Source organism: Megachile rotundata, chromosome 1 (assembly GCF_050947335.1).
Source record: "Megachile rotundata isolate GNS110a chromosome 1, iyMegRotu1, whole genome shotgun sequence".
Taxonomy (NCBI): domain Eukaryota; kingdom Metazoa; phylum Arthropoda; class Insecta; order Hymenoptera; family Megachilidae; genus Megachile; species Megachile rotundata.
In genome coordinates this window covers 10,632,578-10,650,790 of record NC_134983.1, presented here as the reverse complement: position 1 = coordinate 10,650,790, position 18,213 = coordinate 10,632,578, and the positions used below count along the sequence as shown (strand labels likewise).

Sequence of the window (18,213 nt, the reverse complement as noted above, 5' to 3'; positions counted from 1 at the left end):
TATTACATTCTTCCTAATTTCTCCTCCGATCAATTCGTCAATAAGTCACAAATATTCCGAAGCTTATTAACAAGAGCTTGTTCCAATAACATCAATCTTGAAATAGTAAAATGTTAACATTGAAATTTTGATTCATCTAACATCGTTTCTCGTTCAGTCGAACTCTCGAGCAAGATAGAACTGTATTTCGTCGAATTAGATTTCTAGATGAATATCATGGCAATTCGTTGCAACCGCCTCGCGGGCAGAGTGCATCAGCCCCATGGGTGCACTGATGCACGCCGCTGTCCACAAATCATCGCATCTGTTGCTGCGGTTTTCAGAATACACGAACCTCCACGATAAATGGAGGGCTACGAGGGTGAACGGAGCTGTTTCAAATTAGATCGCGATGTCAGCCGTGTAACAAATTGATGAGCGGAAAATCAAATGAGATTTATAGATTCCACACTATTCGGACTGTTAAATAGTCGAGACATCTTTGTTCTTTACAAAAATTTTGAACTTCATCGCTTACATTTTTCGTGATCACGTAATGTTATAATACGCGCATTCTTCAGTAATTTTAAAAAACAAAAGTTCTAGTTTTATTAGAAAACATTTTTGTAAAACAGAAATTCTGTTTTCATTTACTGGGTATATTTTTTATATTTGCGATGAAAGTTATGTATTTATAAATAATGCGACTGAGTGCGAAGATATACGATGAAGAATTGTAACACACAATCGAGTAGAACTTATAACAAATCCAACACGAATTGATCAAAATGAAATCTTAAAACGAAAACGATTTATATTTCGCAATAAATCAGTGTACGGTAAAGCGATATCCTTAAATCGCCAATTGACTATATGCGTTTCGATAAACGATAAATCGCTTGAACGTCTATAAAGCGAATAATAAATTCCCTTTTATAATAAAGTCCTTATTCAATCGGTCGATGGAGTGCGTCATTGTTATATGAGAGATACTTTAACAAAGTCTTTGTTTTAAGGAAGATAGCATAGCTCTCGAGAAACGATTCAAGAGCTCGAAGCGCCTTGGCGAGTTCAAAAGAAATCGCCTTCGATTGCAATTTCTATTCGAGGACTTGGAGACGGATTCAGAAGGTTTGAAATGTTAATGGATACTTCTTTATACGGTCTGAGAGTTAATATTTGTATGCAATAACGTCATGTTTATGCATAGTGGAAAGGAAATGCTTCGGTAACTGCGCCGGTAAATAAATTGTAAATTATTCTATCTCTCAACAACAAACTACTAAGCAATTTTTTATTGATTTAATAATATTTTTGGTCGATAGAAAGAATAATTATTTATCGGTTTAGGGTAGATTATTATTATCGAATACGTAACACATGTGTAGTTATGCACATATGTATATTTATACACATATTAATATTTATGTACACATGTCTATATTTATACGGGTATTAATATTTATGTGCACATGCATATATTTATACACATATTAATATTCATATGCATATGAACATATTTATACACATATTAATATTTATACATATGTGTATACACATTTGTATACAGACATTTTATGTAAGATATTAGTAAAAACATTCTGTAAAATAAAAATGGATAATAGTAATAATAAAATACAAGAACGTAATAAAATTGAGTTACATTAGACTAGTAATATACCTGGCTTATAAAACGTACAAGTTTTACCATAGGAACGCGTCGAACTGAAGCACGAATTAAATTATACTAAAATGAACCGAATTAAATTGCACTGGAAAATTAAATTGGAGAAAATTATGAACTTCAATATGGAAATTAAATCTGCTACGAAAGTTGCACGCACTAGTGTGCAGCGAACGCATTAACTCGATGAAGAAATAAATAAAGTACAATTGATATGAAAATTGCACAAGTTGCTATACCTGTATAATAAATAAGCTTTTAGCAGAAGTTAAAGAGGATTAAAAATCGAGTTAAAAGTACGCGTAAAGTTCCATCCAATTTGAAAGGAGAACAATCGACAACGGGACACCGGGTGTTATTCTTCTAAGAAAATCGTTTAACGAGTTCTTTCATTGTACGGAACGAAGGTGTCTCCTTAGTACGAAGGAAGATTACAATCACGAATGAATAGAATAGGGTTTTAATTAAGTGTCGTAAATAAATCAAAGCAGAGAAACTCAGGTTCTTTCGGAGTTGAAGAGAAAAAGGTGTGACGACGATGTTTCATCGGGGACGACAATGCTTCCGCTGATTTTCTCGCCGCGTATAATTTACTATATTAATGCGTTATCCACGTCACTGTCAGCATAATAGACTTTTTGTCACAGGCACACCGCACCGTGGAAGGTTTTACGTTATTACCATCACGGTTGTTTGAGATGCAAACTATCTATTTAAATATTCATGCACAAAACGTAAGCGTAAATATTCATATGCAACATGTAAATATCAGATAAACAATAAATTTCGTGTGCCGCGGTTGACAACGATTACATTTCACATCGCCAATTATAATACTGATTTATCTGTGAAATACAAGCTACTATTTTTCGTCTATTTTTCTAGTTTAATTTTTACTATTAATCTTAATAATTACTACACTTATTATAAACCTTACCTCGTCAAGTATAAATTTGATGGCTTTTATGATTTTTGTGATAATTCACTATCACAAGAACAGTAGTTTATTAATTCTAATTTAAGGGTACAAATTGCAGTGCACAACTTACAATCAATTTAAGACTTTAACAAAAACAGCTAATATAAATCTAAGTAATATTTTCTGAGTAATTTTCTCTAATATAAAATGATCATTGATTGAAACAAACAGTGATTAAATTAGAAGCCCAGAAGACACAAACGCGTCGCACAATGTCGTCCCAAAATGGCGTCAAAATCAACTCACGCATTAATCGACTTAACAAACTCCTTTCTATCGCAATGAATAATTATGCAATGCATCGAGTATTTAAGGGGAAACTAATAAGCATATTATTTATCAAGGGAACAATTCAACCGCGTTATTATTAGATAAACGCGTGCAAAGAACGCTAGCTGGTACAATTTGCGACTAGTTATTATTCGATGCGTCAAAGTAAGCGTGTACGAGGTGAAATATGATAATCGTTATTCGTGCCACGCCCAGTTTATCATATTTCTTCGGGCGCATTATCATAATAACATCGTGCACAGAGATCAGCCTCATTCGACTCGATGAAAGACCGTGTTTCTAACGTGCGAGATTGATACTGGTCTTAAAAAGAAATTCTCCTATATTTATCCTTATCACGTTTCGTTAATAACATACACATTTAAATCTTTTTGTACTTACTAAAGTATATTAACAAACATGTTTCGCTTTAGTGATCAATTTTACTTATTTTGTTCTGCAATCTTGTTGAAAGTCATCTAAAAATCAGTCAGATGAAAATCATCTGAAATCTTGCCTTAAAACATCACAGTCGCTGGTATATTTTATTTTCTATTTCAAAGATTCTTTGCATGTTAAGATGTGTGTTAAATTAATTTATACTATAATGGCAGAACATGTGTACACGTGTGTGCTTGCTATATGGAGATGCTGATGACGATGACAAAAATTGTAGTAATTTTTCAATATTTGAATTAACAAAATAATAAAATTAAAGCAAGTATGATTGAAATTAAGAAAAATATATCAATGAAATAAATAAAAATATAATACATTAATTAAATATTAAATGGAATATAAGTCAAGTATAAATTAAAGAAGAAAATAAATATAAATTAATTCGTAACATTGTAATAAAAGGGGTAGATGAGTGATCGAAAAATTGCCGAAGTAATTGATACCAGCAGAAACAGAAAATCATGTAGCATTTAAATCCACTTTAATACGACACGATTAATCCGTAAAATTCGCGAGGCCAGCTCGGTTTCCGCATGCGGTTCTTCATTTGATTCTCCCGCTTACAAATTGCATTACACCCCGCAATATTCCTCGGCCGGATAATGAACCAATTTTCGCTAGAATTTAATTTATCGCCGGTAGACTCGCGCGTAAGCTGTTTCTCGTTTTTATCGTGGAGTATCATACATACGTACGGTACGTGGCCGGATTCTAATGAAGTCCGAAACCGGAGGAAATCCGGTTTTCGTATAATGTTCGAGGGCTTTTACACCGCGAAGCTGGTTTCCGCGGAGGATACAAGGCGTGGCTTATATTTAAGCCGGCGAGAATGGCGAGAAGGAAAAGAGAGAACACGTTGAAACTGCAGCTTTCTTTCTTTTTTTTTTATTCACCCATTACAGGATTACTTTTTTACCCATTTGCCAAATGTTCCGCCCATGGATATTCCGAGTGCGTAACCGGACGAACGGCAAATAATTAATTATTCAGGTGCACTGAAACTCGGGGAAAACTTCTAGTGGGTGCATTCTCCGTAATAACGAATGCCATTGTCCAAGTATCGTACTCGTTTCGACACGTGTGGATCGCGAAAAATATTTTTGTTTCGCTGCAAGTGCGTGCTTATGCGCCGACAGAGAAATATTTCGATCGTTTTCTAAAATAGGATAATTTTTATTAATTTTGGTATCACTTACTGTGCTCAAAACATACTTAATTTAGGTACTACGCAACTGACTTCTCATAAAAACCGTTAAATGTCATTCTCCCTATCGCGAATGTATTTTACATACATTTCATATGCTCATTCTCACTAATCAAAATTTAATATTATAACTTTTACACTATGAATACGTAGGTCGTTCAAGACCCAACTTAAATTTGTCTTGACTTAAGATTACAACTTTTGAATAATACACTAATAATTATAATAATTGAAAAAATGACCCCGCAATCTAGCTGACGTCATCTTGAGAGCACTTTAGAAAACTTGCGTAACGAATTATGTTCAAAAAGTCAAAAATAGTAGTTGCACAATACAGTAATGGCAAACTATCGATGCACATGTTCTCAACGGTGGTTGAACCACCCTTTAGGTAGCTCCATACTTTCCAAGCTTTTTTGCATGGAAACTTTTGTTCATTTACGATACAAGCTCACTGCCGGCTGGCCGGTAGTTCTCGTTATCCATTACATACCACCACGATTATGAAAAGTTTCGGGAAAACGATGGGGATCGGGGAGGGCGAAAGAAAATTCCTTCGAGCTTTTCCCTGTTGCCTCTCGCAAACACAGAGATGCACTTGGAGTTCGAATTGCGGAATCAGAAAAGAAAGAAACAGGGAATGCCAGAATCTTGAAAATCGTGTTTTGTCGAAAATTCAAGAAACAAATTAAGTCGAATAAAAGAACGAAAATGGAGATCGTTTTATTCAAAATTAATAATCATCTTGATATAACGGTAGTCAATTAATGTAACTTATTTTGACCTGACAAATTTGATAAGATAGGATGTACAGTAAACTGAACACAGGAATTTGATATAATACACAGCAAATTGGCCATTGGAATTTAATAAAATGTACAATAAATCGAGCACAGAAATTTGATAAAACGTGTAATAAATTGAACACAGTTTGATAAAATGTACAATAAATCGAGCACAGAAGTTTAATGCAGAGTAAATTGAACAGAAAAATGTGATGAAATGTACAATAAATTGAAGACAAATATTTTATAAAATGTTCAATAAATTGAACAACGAAATTTAACAAAATGTGCAATGTAACGATTTAACTGTTTTTTTTTTGTGGTTTCAGGATCAAAGTCAAACCTGGTCGTCGACATCGAACCGAAACGACAGACGGCGGTGAGGTTAGGCGAGAGTCTGCAGATTTTATGCAGAGTCGGTAGACCTCTTCAAGTATGCCGTGTCGAGATACCTGGCGAAGGTGGCGGTATGGTTTTGTCTAAAGGACAACCACCCGAAGATGGTATCGAGTATTATGGGGAGGGTACCGATGCAGGCCAATGCGGCGTCCGCATCACCAAGATCAAGGAGATCCATGACGGTATTTTCAAGTGCACTCTGACACCCACCGACAGTCGAACGGAAGTTCAAGCATCTGTGAAAATTATTGTTGCTAGTAAGTATTTTTATTCTGTACTCTCACATATTAACTCTAATTTCGTCAGAAGACACCGTCGTCTTTTTTCATGGTATAAAATATAAGACCAAATTCATAACAAAATAGCTGTTTCAGTCAGTACTTCAGTCCATAAATTCATCTAAATTTTCATAATGCAAAATTTATGCATTTAAGTTGCCTTATTGTAACAATTTTAGTGTAGACCATGTCTGAAGTACATTATTTATTATTTAGTGCCCATGAAAAATTTGCCATTGGTATATTACAAATAGAATCCTTAAATATAAACGATAACCTCTCAAAATATATTGTATTTTAATTGTATTATACTAGGTATGTACTCAGTGTAGAAGTAACGTGTTGAATTCTGGCCAAAATGAGAATTTATGAATCGAACACGACTCTGATTTATCTGGTAACAGTGCTGTAATTTTCCTTGTCCTCTATTATTAAAAGTTTCAATTCAATACGAATATGTAACTAATCGAATCTGACAGATTACAAGAGTTTCAATATAATTTAACGTGAGATTTATTGCAAAGATATTTCGCTTTCAATTATCACCGTCATATATCGTAATCTTGTTCCAGATTAAAGAATTTGAATTTCGAGATCGATTTAAGAACAATTTTTCATGTCGCGTCTGAAACTCTCAGCACTTTGTTACACATGTACAAGTAATTAATCGTTGGGAAGTTCTTACGTGTGGCGCCGAAATTAATGAGAAAATAGCTGAAACTTCGTGACGTAAGTTGTCCGAGGAAAGTATTCCGAAGGGGGAAAAATATTACGGCGTTGCTACGTAGGAGCATTCGAGAACTAATTAATCTTCGTTAAGAGAATTGCTTACGGGAAGAGAAATAAGAGAGCACGGGTAGAAGGAAATTACCGTTTTCAGATAAAGTCGATAAAGATAAATGACGAAAGGTAGTCACGATCGAGAGCTGGAAGTGTTTCAAACGAATTTAAATAAAGATCCGCGTGTTCGGTTATCTTCGTGAAAGGAAATTGATGACCGTCCGTGTTGCCCGATAATTTTACGACGAACGTTTCAACAATTATAGCCATGTTTATCGCGTAATTAATGTTTCGAACTCCATTTACAGAACCACCGAGCAATCCTGAGCTTCTGACAAGTCCTGGATCGTACAGCAGAAGTATATACAGAAAAGGGGAAAAGCTGGAAGTGAGTTGCAGCGCACCGTCCGGAAGACCTGCTGCAAACGTTTCTTTATTCCTTGGTAAGTAAATAATTAATAATTTCACGTAGTTCATTAGGTGATAATAAAAGTAACGTTAAAAGATTTACCATTATGGAACCAGTGAAAGAATACGATTTGTACATGTAATATTCTTTGCTCTTTACAAAGTTTCGACAAAAAATTGATGATATTAAATATTCGAAGTTATGGCAGATTCATAAATTCATAAACCTAGACGCTAACACAGTTAATAATCTTTTTTTAGAATCACTCTAGATTCTCCCTAAATTAACAGATAATTTCTATAAGATACATCACATATTTAATATTTGGTCACACACAAAATAAAGCATGTGTTTTTTATTGTTACAATTAGATGACGAACCTATCGGTAATGAAGAGAGACCGACGATTTACGACTCGAATTTGGATGACAACTCGTTGGCTGTGCAAAATGCATCCCGCAGTTTGGATTGGACGGATAATGGTAAAATTCTTCGATGCGTCGCCAACCATATTGCTCTTGACAAGCCGAAGGAAACTACCATGCAACTGCAAGTTTACTGTAAGTAATTTCTTATCTCAAATCAATAATACTACATACAGAAATTATAACTACTTGAACTAAAAAATAGATATATCGTGATAAATATTTTACTGCATTCTTCCGTCTGAAAAATTGTGAATGATATTTTGCAGATCCTCCGCAACCACAACCAACCATCGAACGTTTCGGATACGTGATTGGACGACAAGGTATCGTGAATGTAACCGTTTTTGCGAATCCTAGGCCACGTTTCTTGTGGAGAGTGAACGACGAAAAAATCAGCGAGGGTCATCCAGACGAGAGCACCCGAATTGAGACCTCAACTGCTGTTGATCTGGTAAATTGTTTTATACTTTGACTCTTAAGTGCCTCCATATAAACCCACACAGATCAATTTTGTTACACATATTTTAATCATTGAACAAATTTTCTTAGGTCCTCAAATTAAGATGATCTGATGAGGACAAATAGTTGAAGAATTACTCTAATTAAAATTTTGTCTATATTTGTTTTATGATGATGCTGCGTCCTTTATAAAGAATTGTTAATTTTTGTGATTATTATAAATCTTTCTCCATAAATTAGCTTCTAATAAAAATGATCTGATAAGTATCGTAAGATATAAACATTCGTACTTTGAAGACATCACGAACCACTGTATACAGTGAGTACTCGTTATATTGCCGCAAACGGAGTCGTAGAATTTACAACGCTAGGTCGACGTAAAAGTTTTCCTTTAATGCCCCGGAGAATTTTATAGATATCGATGTCCTAGAAAGGTGGCAATATAATAAGTCTACTGCAATTCTATGTTTCGTACTTGCAATATAACATACTAACTTCAATTTTACTATCAGCCATTCTACCGCGTGCGTAATAAAAGCTATAAAACTGAACCCAAAAATAAATATATGAAAATAATTGATGTCAAGATACCTGAGAAAGTGCAACCAAGCACAATAAAGCATCAATGAAAACACGAGCAGACTGATAAAGCAACAAGCTATCGAAGTTACATCTGCAATATGCATGAAACGATTCTCAAAGTTTCACAAAAGTGAGTCCAACTATTCGGATGAATAAAATATCCGCTCACTTGGAAAGTTTAATGGAGGCTTATCAGTGAAACATTCTATCGATTCTGACCCATAAATATTGAACAACTCTGACACGTTCCAGGAGAGAAGCAAAGAAGTTAAAAATCATTGAGAATTGGAAAAATAAAGAATGTGGCCGGAAATTTTGTGGAAGTTCAACTCGTAAAGGAGCGACGAAAGAAGGACAAACGAGAGAAACGAGGACGGAGAAGAACAAGAAGGTTAATGGAACAATGGTTTCGCATTCCAGAGCAGCGGTTTGCGCGGTGCACTTAACGTTTTTCACGTATTTGCAAAGTTTCTTGCTAATCAAAAAGCTTTAATGAAATTCCGCTTGATACGAACGGCGCAATCGCTTGAAATAATTCAATTGTCTATAGTTTCGAAAGTTTAGTTCGTTTACTGAAACATTAGCGGGCACTTGTTAAAATATTAATGTGTCGCACAAAATGAATTTTGGAATTATAAATCACGAGTGACTTGCATTCTGAATACGAAGAGTCTTGTTATTATTTATACTCTTGTTATTTACTATTTATTGATATTTGTTATTTACACTTGTATGAAGATAGAGATTTCTGCAATTAGTGAATCTTACTGTATTCATTAATTATAAAAAGATCTGGAGAGGACAGTCTCGAATATGTTTACGATATATTGATGTATAATAAATTTTCATGCGAACGGTAGTTATTTATAAAAACGACAGAATGGAGCATCGAGCGTCAAATTCATGACATCTGGGGATGAAATTAAAATTCATGTATGCGCGTGCACACTTCAGATCGTAGTACAGGGAATATCAATTGGAGAAATTTGTAAAATACGAACAGGAGGACCAATTGGGAGCCGGAATTCGCCAACGTTCGAAATTAAAGTGTCATTTAAATGCGAAGAGGTGTACGGCAGGCCAGTCATCCATCAAACGGAGGCTAACGTAAAGTTCCATGCAAGAGTCAGTAATAGCATCGTTGAAAAAGAAACCAATAAAGCCTTCATTCGAAACCGCTTGTCGGTTGAAACATGAATAGCCTTCGAAAAGCTAGGTTTGCCGACTGAAAACTGAAACCGACCCCAGTATCGAACGTGAATCACTTTTCTGTCGGACTACAATTATCAATGGCAAGAGTTGCGTTTTTCGTGTATGAAAACCTTTCTCTATTTGTTTACCGCCTATCAATATTTTAAACTGGATCGATCAAAGATGAAATTTTTATGGTTTTGAACGCGAGAACGTATACGTTTTAAGGTCTCAATGCAATTTAAAATGTTTTCAAGTACTTCCCATTAAATGTTGTACTTCAATATTAAAGCTTTGATGTACTTTATGTTGTAATATGCATTTTACAGGGAAGAGGAGCGTGGAGCGTTATCCTGACGATCGATAGCGTTCAAAAATCCGACACGGACAAGGTATACATTCTGGAAGCCCGCAACGACGAAGGAGCTAACGAATACCATATCGTTTTGTCGACATCCACAGAACCCGCAGGTAAAAATGAATTAACACATAATGTAAATATCATAAATTTAATCACACAATGCACTGAAGTAGTGTGCAAATCACGGCAAACTTCCAATTGCATTTAAATCCAGATATATTCAAAAACCAGAAATGGATTACAAATGATAAATTTTAGAATAAATCAAAATTCATCAAATTGTCTATAAATTTTCGAAAATCACAGTAACATACAATTCCATATACGTAAAATTACATGTACCATTAAATAGAGAATTAAATTATATTCGTTTAATTAAATTATACGTATATGTATAATGAGATTGTACGTATAAATGAAAGACTAAATTACGGTCTTTATTTGTACATAATTAATATAAAGAAAAAAATGGAATAGTATAAATTTTAAGAGCAGACACAGATAATAAAAGATTGATCGTCTCAATGAGATGAGACGGGTAAATGATTTGAATTCGTTGGTAGCTGTCCGTCACGCAGTTAGTTCTCACACATCGGGTTTGTCACCTCCATTTTATCGGGCATATTCGCTAAAGCTGTCTATCGACATATGTACGTCACCGTTCATTGTCACCATCACGTACTCAATCGGTTATCATCGCATTCAGAATTTCGTCGAACACGAATTAGAATATTTTTTAATTCTTTCTGTTGCGTGTCACTTTTGTGTGTCTATGCTGCGCGTTTCTAATCATATCGATCCTTCACCGCATGCTTTCACGCAGGGGCATTCAGCCAGTTCTATGGTAAGCTCTCCGAACACATGCACGCACTAGGTAATGTCATTTTTTCAAATTATTATACGTAAGTAGAGTGTAGTTTTGCACGCGTGAAGTTCCATTGAATTATTTACAAATCGCTTTATACTGTGGAACGATTTCGTCGAAGTTGTTTGTATTTTTTTAAACAAGATGTCGGTAATCCATGATCTCTGCTGAAATTGTTTGGTACGGTAAAAGCAGATATTCGCGAATATCTCGAAAAATATAATTTCTACGAAAAATGCAGTTACTACGAAATTTGTGTATCAGGAAATCCTCTGTAAAAAAGGTTATATAAATTTTTCTCTGCGAACAAATGGAAAACGAGAAACTGATGAAATTCTAGGAAAACATGATCTCTCATGAGTAGACTGCAACATGGTCTAAAGTAGTTTAAACGTATGGGTATCATTAAAACACTTTGGTAGATTTTTGAATACGTTAAATAAATATTTGTATTACTCAAAATTATTTTATGCATTTCTATTTTTTTTATTATTTCATGAATGTAAATCATGGCTGTCGTATACGTCAACATGTCAATAATTCAAAAAATCAAATGAAAATCAAACTCTTCCTATTCTACCATTCGTATTTGAACAAAACCTATTTTCCAATAATATTTGCAGAAAGAGTTTCACAAAACACATCTCGTCTGTTAAAAATTCTGATCGCAGAAAAAACTGTTTTTTCCCATGTTTTTGTTTATTCATAGTCAAAGTAAATTCTGTAATAAAACGGGAGAGAAATCCGCCGGTACGTTCCAAATTTTGATAAAATTTAAACACGATATACTATTTTTCAATCATCAAATCCATGTCTCTCCCATAGCATTGTATTGTTTGCACCTGAAACAAAAATTGTGTAAACGGTAAATCAATATTTTTCCCTTCGTTTTTTTACCCGCTTTCCAAACAAAGTAACCGTTTTGTTCGAAAGCTATGCTATAAATACACAAAAATATCGGTGAATGGAACTTCACGTTGCAGAACGTGCGTATGCGTAACGTTACGTTTGTTATCGATATCAGTGTAAACACGAATGGCAAAACTATGTCCTTTTTTCTTTTTCAAATAAACGCAACTAAATTTATGTGCGATCCGCTTCTGTACGAATCAACACTTTGTCGATATCAAACACAAACTCGTGACATCGATTTCTTTGAGTACATTTTTCATTTTGTTTCTCTCGCATCGAGTATACAATTTAATCTACAAATGCTGAACTGCCTTTTAACGCTTATTGATAAATGTTCAATCATTACTTTTTTTCGATAAAAGAACGAACATATACAGCGCTTGCTTTGTATGGAGCAGTTATAAAATACGAGTACAGTTTGCAGAGGATGTTTAAAATGTTGTCAATAAAATTATATTTTAAAAGCATTCGTGCTTGTTCTGCTGGCTCGTTCTAATTTCATTAATTATTATACACGAATACTGATGCTTTTATGTCGAATAACTGGTGCATGATTTTTAACGTTTCAGAAGTTCATTCGATTTGCGATGACGTTGTGTGTATTCTTTTTTTGCTGATGTTTGGAGGACGGGCAGGTTACTCTGAAATTTTTAAATATTCTTGGGAGTGCGTTTCCATTTTCTATTGGGGTAGCTTTGGTATAAAATGATAATTACGCTCTCAAATTTCCAAATTCCAAAGTTTCCAAACTCCAAAATTTCCAAATTCAAAAATTTCTAAATTCCACAATTTCCAAATTCCACAATTTCCAAATTCCACAATTTCCAAATTCCAAAATTTCCAAATTCCATAATTTCCAAATTTCACAATTTCCAAATTCCACAATTTCCAAATTCCACAATTTCCAAATTCCACAATTTTGAAATTTCAAAGTTTAAAATTCAAAAATTTCCAAACTCCAAAGTTTCCAAACTCCAAAATTGCCAAATTCCACAATTTCTAAGTTCCACAATTTCCAAATTCCACAATTTCCAAATTCCACAATTTCTAAATTCCACAATTTCCAAATTCCACAAATTCCAAATTTCAAAGTTTAAAATTCAAAAATTTCCAAACCCCAAGATTTCCAAACTCCAAAGTTTAAAATTCAAAAATTTCCAAATTCCACAATTTCTAAATTCCACAATTTCCAAATTCCACAATTTCCAAATTCCACAATTTCCAAATTCCAAAATTTCCAAATTCCAAAGTTTAAAATTCCAAAATTTCCAAATTTCTAAATTTTCAAAATTCAAAATTTCCAAATTCCAAAATTTCCAAACTCTAAAATTTCTAAACTCCAAAATTTCCAAACTCCAAAGTTTCCAAACTCCAAAATTTCCAAATTCCACAATTTCCAAGTTCCCAAATTTCCAAATTTCCAAAATTTCAAGAATTCCAAATTTTCCAAATAGCATAATTTGAAAATGTCTAAAATTCAAAGGCTGAAAAATTTCAAACTTGTAAAAACCAATAAAAAACCTACCCGTTCTTCAAATGTTATTATTTTACACGATTAATTTCATTGATTATACTTTTGTACATTTTATGAAAACAATTGTATGTGTTTATGAAATGCGAGACGTGTTTAAAATTTGTCGCCTAGATTATAGATAACATTGTTCGTAATTTAACGAAAGAAAGAAGTGCATGAAACCTGATTATAGTTTACTCCGAAATTTCAGGCGTCGATTTAGATGCTGGTTCAATCATCGGCATCGTGGTCGGAGTCCTGGTGCTAATTCTCATCGTTTTCATACTAATTTTTGCCCGTGCGACCGGACGCTGGTGCTTCGCAGGTGAGTATCTACGCGTTCTCTTAAAAAACAATCTTCTCTTTAAAAATACTCTGTACAAACCACGTGTCTCCCTGTCCCTGTTGGCGATTTTTCGTGTACTCTTGCTATTTGATTATTAGCTGTAGAAATTACGATCAACTATGATTTAGAAATAGTAAATTGATCGGTATTTAATCTTGGAAAGAAATCAACTTGTATGGACTTTTTTTTATTTCGATTAAAGATAACACTCAGTTTATTTGATGAACAACGTTATTTTATTATTATTTTTTATATAGGAATATTTAAGAATATTTGTATACTTAATATTTGATTTAATACCAGGTTGCTGCATATATGATCGATTTCTAAATACATCTTTGGAAAAATTTGTTACGAAAAATATTTGGAAAATAAAAAGTTTCTTATTAAGTTAAAATTTGTCTGATGAAAATGCCTGTACATTTTATTAACGCAGTGATATGCAACAACCTAATAGTTCAGGAAGTACCTGAATTTCCGCAAAAATATTAATCTATTTTCTGTTTTAAGTTATTGAAGGATGAACGCCTAAAATGATTTACCCTGTAGAATTAAAAATGGAAAATTTCTAAACCGAGCAACAAACGGATATTATACGTGTGCGTGTGTGCATACTATTAGAGCAAAACGATCTCTTCCAGCTGTACACCAATCTTAATATTTAAGTGTCTATTATTTGATCTCTATATACCTGTATGTATACAAATGTCTTGTGTGTTGTGCCGCTACCGATAGGACAGCATGCAAGTCGGGCCAAGTAAAGAATAAGGAGAAACAACAACAATTACCTTGCGATTCCGTACTCTAGGCATGACACTGTCCAGGGGTAAGTCACCTCAGGCAGAAAAACAACACCCCCTCTGCAAAAAAAATGAAAAGTATTGCTCGTTCCTCGTTCATCATCAGCTCGTCTGCTCGTCATTTGTTAACCACTTTTTATCAGCATCCACACGTTATCGTCCCTGATCTTGAACCATCGACGAGAAACACGATCGCTGCACCTGATCTTAATGTGTCCTTTCTAACAGTGATATGCAACGAGATTTATCGCGAAATTCGTCGAATAAATTATTAGTTGCGTGAAATTTCAGTTTTAGTATTTTTAGGGAAGATTAATTGAGTGGGTTATTTTATAGAATTGAGAAATTATTTTTCGTTCTTTGTGAAGTTGGAAATTTTTTAATTTGGATATTAGAAAGTTCGGGTATTTTTGGTGTGAAAAATTTGGTTGCGAATTTAGAAATTTGTGAAGGTGGAAGTTTGATAGTTTGAAGGTTTGAAGGTTGGATTTGCAAATATGAGAATTTATAATTTTGTATATTTGAAAAATTAAAGTTTCTTAATTTCAATATTTATAATGTTAAAAATTTACTGATTTGAATATCTATGATATTGAAAGTTTCTAAATTTGTGATATTAAAAATTACTAAATTTGAATATTTGCAATACCAAGAATTTCCAAATTTACACATTTCATACAAAATTTCAAAATTTAAAGATTTTTAAATTCCCAAATTTCTAAATTAAAAATTTGATCACTTCCATATTTAAAAAGTTACACAATCAAATATGTAAAAACCCGAAGTTATTTAAATTTGAAAATTACAAAAAATAATTTACCGAAAGTTGAGTGACAATCATAAAATAATACAGCTGAAATTTCTCGTAATTGATAATTTTTAAATTAAAATTTAATATGATTAATTGGAGCAACCCGAATTCAACACTGCAAGAATCAAATTTGCGTTGCATACATTTCTCCAAACATTGTTGATTAAATTTCGCTCGATATTCGGCAACGTGATCGTATTTTCGTAAAATCGCCCATGCGAAGAACAGTTGTTAAAGCAATAGTTGTCAATTACCTAACGAGAAACGTTCGTATTTCGTTTTTTTTTTTGAAAAAAACAAACAATAAGGTAGAAAGCCATGGGTTGAAAAAAATTCGACTACAGTGAAATAGTCACGATAGTATAGAATTTCTTTGGATCACGGATGCAATGCAATAAACGATCGATTTCTCTGATTCTGTAGTTTTTAATTGAGTTTTTAAAAATTTTGCTATGACGTATGAAACAGGGAGAAGAAAGAACAATCTTGATAATAGCACGTAATAATGAAAGCAACGAGAATTTAATTATTTATGACTAAACTGCAGTGCGCGTAGAAAAATCGCGTGACGAATATACAATTTAAAATTTTATTGTTCGAAATGATTCGTTTGTCAGTTTACGAATTGGCCAACGTATTTCGAATAAAAATGCACGCTTTTTCAAACAAAAAGAAAATGAATTTTTTTAAACGAAAGATAAATAAATAAAAAAATCGCTCTGTTTGTAATCGATCACGCGTTGATGGAATTCGTGAAAGAAATTTTATTGCGAATGAAATCTTCATATTTTCGCCCTAAATAATTGCGATACGTTTACGTATCGAGAATTTAAAAATTCGTCGGAAAAATATTGCGAGAAAAAATACCCGAATTTAAATACAACAAAATGTGTTCTCGTTGAACGTTTGAAAACTGTTATCGGATGTAACGATAAATCGATTGATCTCACTCGAATCACAAACATACATGTTTCGATCATTGATTTGTGCATGCACGTTGTGCTTACGAGTTTCACCGCATGTACTAATACGATTTTTGTGCTCTAATATTCTTCGTTCGTGATCATTCGTACAGTGTTTTCCAAATTTCTTCCTCTTGGATTTATCTTGTGGTTTAGTTTCTAAATTTAATTAATACAATGTTTCAAATTTTTTAATTTTATCTGTCGTAGATTTGATATTTCTAAATTTTTACACATTTCATCCACACTTCTCAATTTTAAGGTTCATAAATTTTTGCACTTTTAAATTTCTAAATTTTTTAATTTTTTTAATTTCTAAATTTTTAGATTTCTAGATTTCTGGATTTCTGGATTTCTGGATTTCTAGATTTCTAGATTTCTAGATTTCTAGATTTCTAGATTTCTACATTTTTAAATTTTTAAATTTCTAAATTTCTACATTTTTAAATTTCTAAATTTCTACATTTTTAAATTTCTAAATTTCTAAGTTTCCAAACTTGAAACTTCCCAAATCTCCCAAGTTTCCATATTACCAAATTTCAAAAATTTCAAAATTTGAATCGGTATTCTCTCTGTTTCTTATCTACACACATCGTGCATATCTCTGCCCATGAATTATTTTCGGGCACTGAATAAATCCATAAATAGTTTAAAATATCAAACATTTATATACTTAAAACTATTTCACAGTTTAGGTAATAAAAACGATTGATGTTTATAAAGATTATTTGTTAAAATCAATATATGGTGGATTTTGTGTTATTAACATATTACTAACATAACTTTATATTGAAGTAATTTTAACATTTTGTTGTACCGTGTTATTGGAATGGTGGTCTACTAACCTAAATTCGATTATGAAAGACAGAAAAATTGTCCAATATCTGGAGAATAATAAAAATAGCTGTTGAGATCACTGGAACAATATATGTAGACATATTAAAATACAGTTTAATGCAAACCAAATGTTAAATATAATTGAGAAGGATTCTAGACTTCCCCTAGTCTAATAATTCTTGAGTTAGGTCAGTTTAAGTAACTGTATCGCAGCTCTGCAAACTTTTAGATGTATAAAATATTATCTGTCAATATAGTAAAATATTTATTAAATATAAGTATTTACAATAGTTGAAAAATACAAAAATTTTAATGAACAGAAACGCTATAATAATTAATTGTTATCAATGCATAAACTTCTATGTTATTAATAGAAAATAATTTGTCCATTTACCGCATTTAAATGACATGGTACAACAGAATACGAGAAATATCTGTAAATACTTCAGAATAAAATTATGTTATTATTATATTATACAATATCCACCTTATACGAAAAAATAAGTTTATAAAGCGTCAATCGTATTTATTCTGTTTTTCTATTGTATAAACACGTAAAAAGTATCGAACATTCAATTTATCGTAACAACGATATAAAATATGAAGGCAAAGCGAAAGACCCGTTCAATCGTGATCGAATGGGTCGCGTATGGAAGCCATTTGAAAAACACTGACACAAAGCACAATGTTTGCTGCGACACTTTGTCCAAGAAATCCCCCATGCGATTCTTGCAAGTTACAACTCCATGGGGATGAACAGAGAGCGTTTCCTTTTGCGACAAGCAACGATGAACAATCGGCGAAGGCAAGTGTGGTGACGTTTGTTCGAAATCAAACGACCAAATCCTGTCGATGTCAAATTTCTTTCTCTTTTTTTTCTACTCGCGACTGTTCCCTCCCTCCAAATTAGAAACGAGATT

At 33.0% G+C, this 18,213-nt stretch overlaps 1 protein-coding gene across 5 annotated transcripts in view; it reads left to right on the top strand.

Moving 5' to 3' along the window:
* The window catches only part of Fas3 (fasciclin 3), a 381,776-nt gene that overhangs the window by 346,444 nt on the left and 17,119 nt on the right, over positions 1 to 18,213 (top strand). For 3 of the 5 annotated variants that reach the window (XM_076533084.1, XM_012280703.2, XM_012280705.2), the window contains exons 2-7: positions 5,690 to 6,016; positions 7,126 to 7,260; positions 7,598 to 7,786; positions 7,921 to 8,105; positions 10,216 to 10,357; positions 13,731 to 13,862. In XM_076533084.1, coding sequence (XP_076389199.1) covers positions 5,690 to 6,016; positions 7,126 to 7,260; positions 7,598 to 7,786; positions 7,921 to 8,105; positions 10,216 to 10,357; positions 13,731 to 13,862 — 1,110 coding nt within the window. The remainder of the gene's footprint in view (positions 1 to 5,689; positions 6,017 to 7,125; positions 7,261 to 7,597; positions 7,787 to 7,920; positions 8,106 to 10,215; positions 10,358 to 13,730; positions 13,863 to 18,213) is intronic. The other 2 variants (XM_076533087.1, XM_076533102.1) reach the window with 1 other exon arrangement.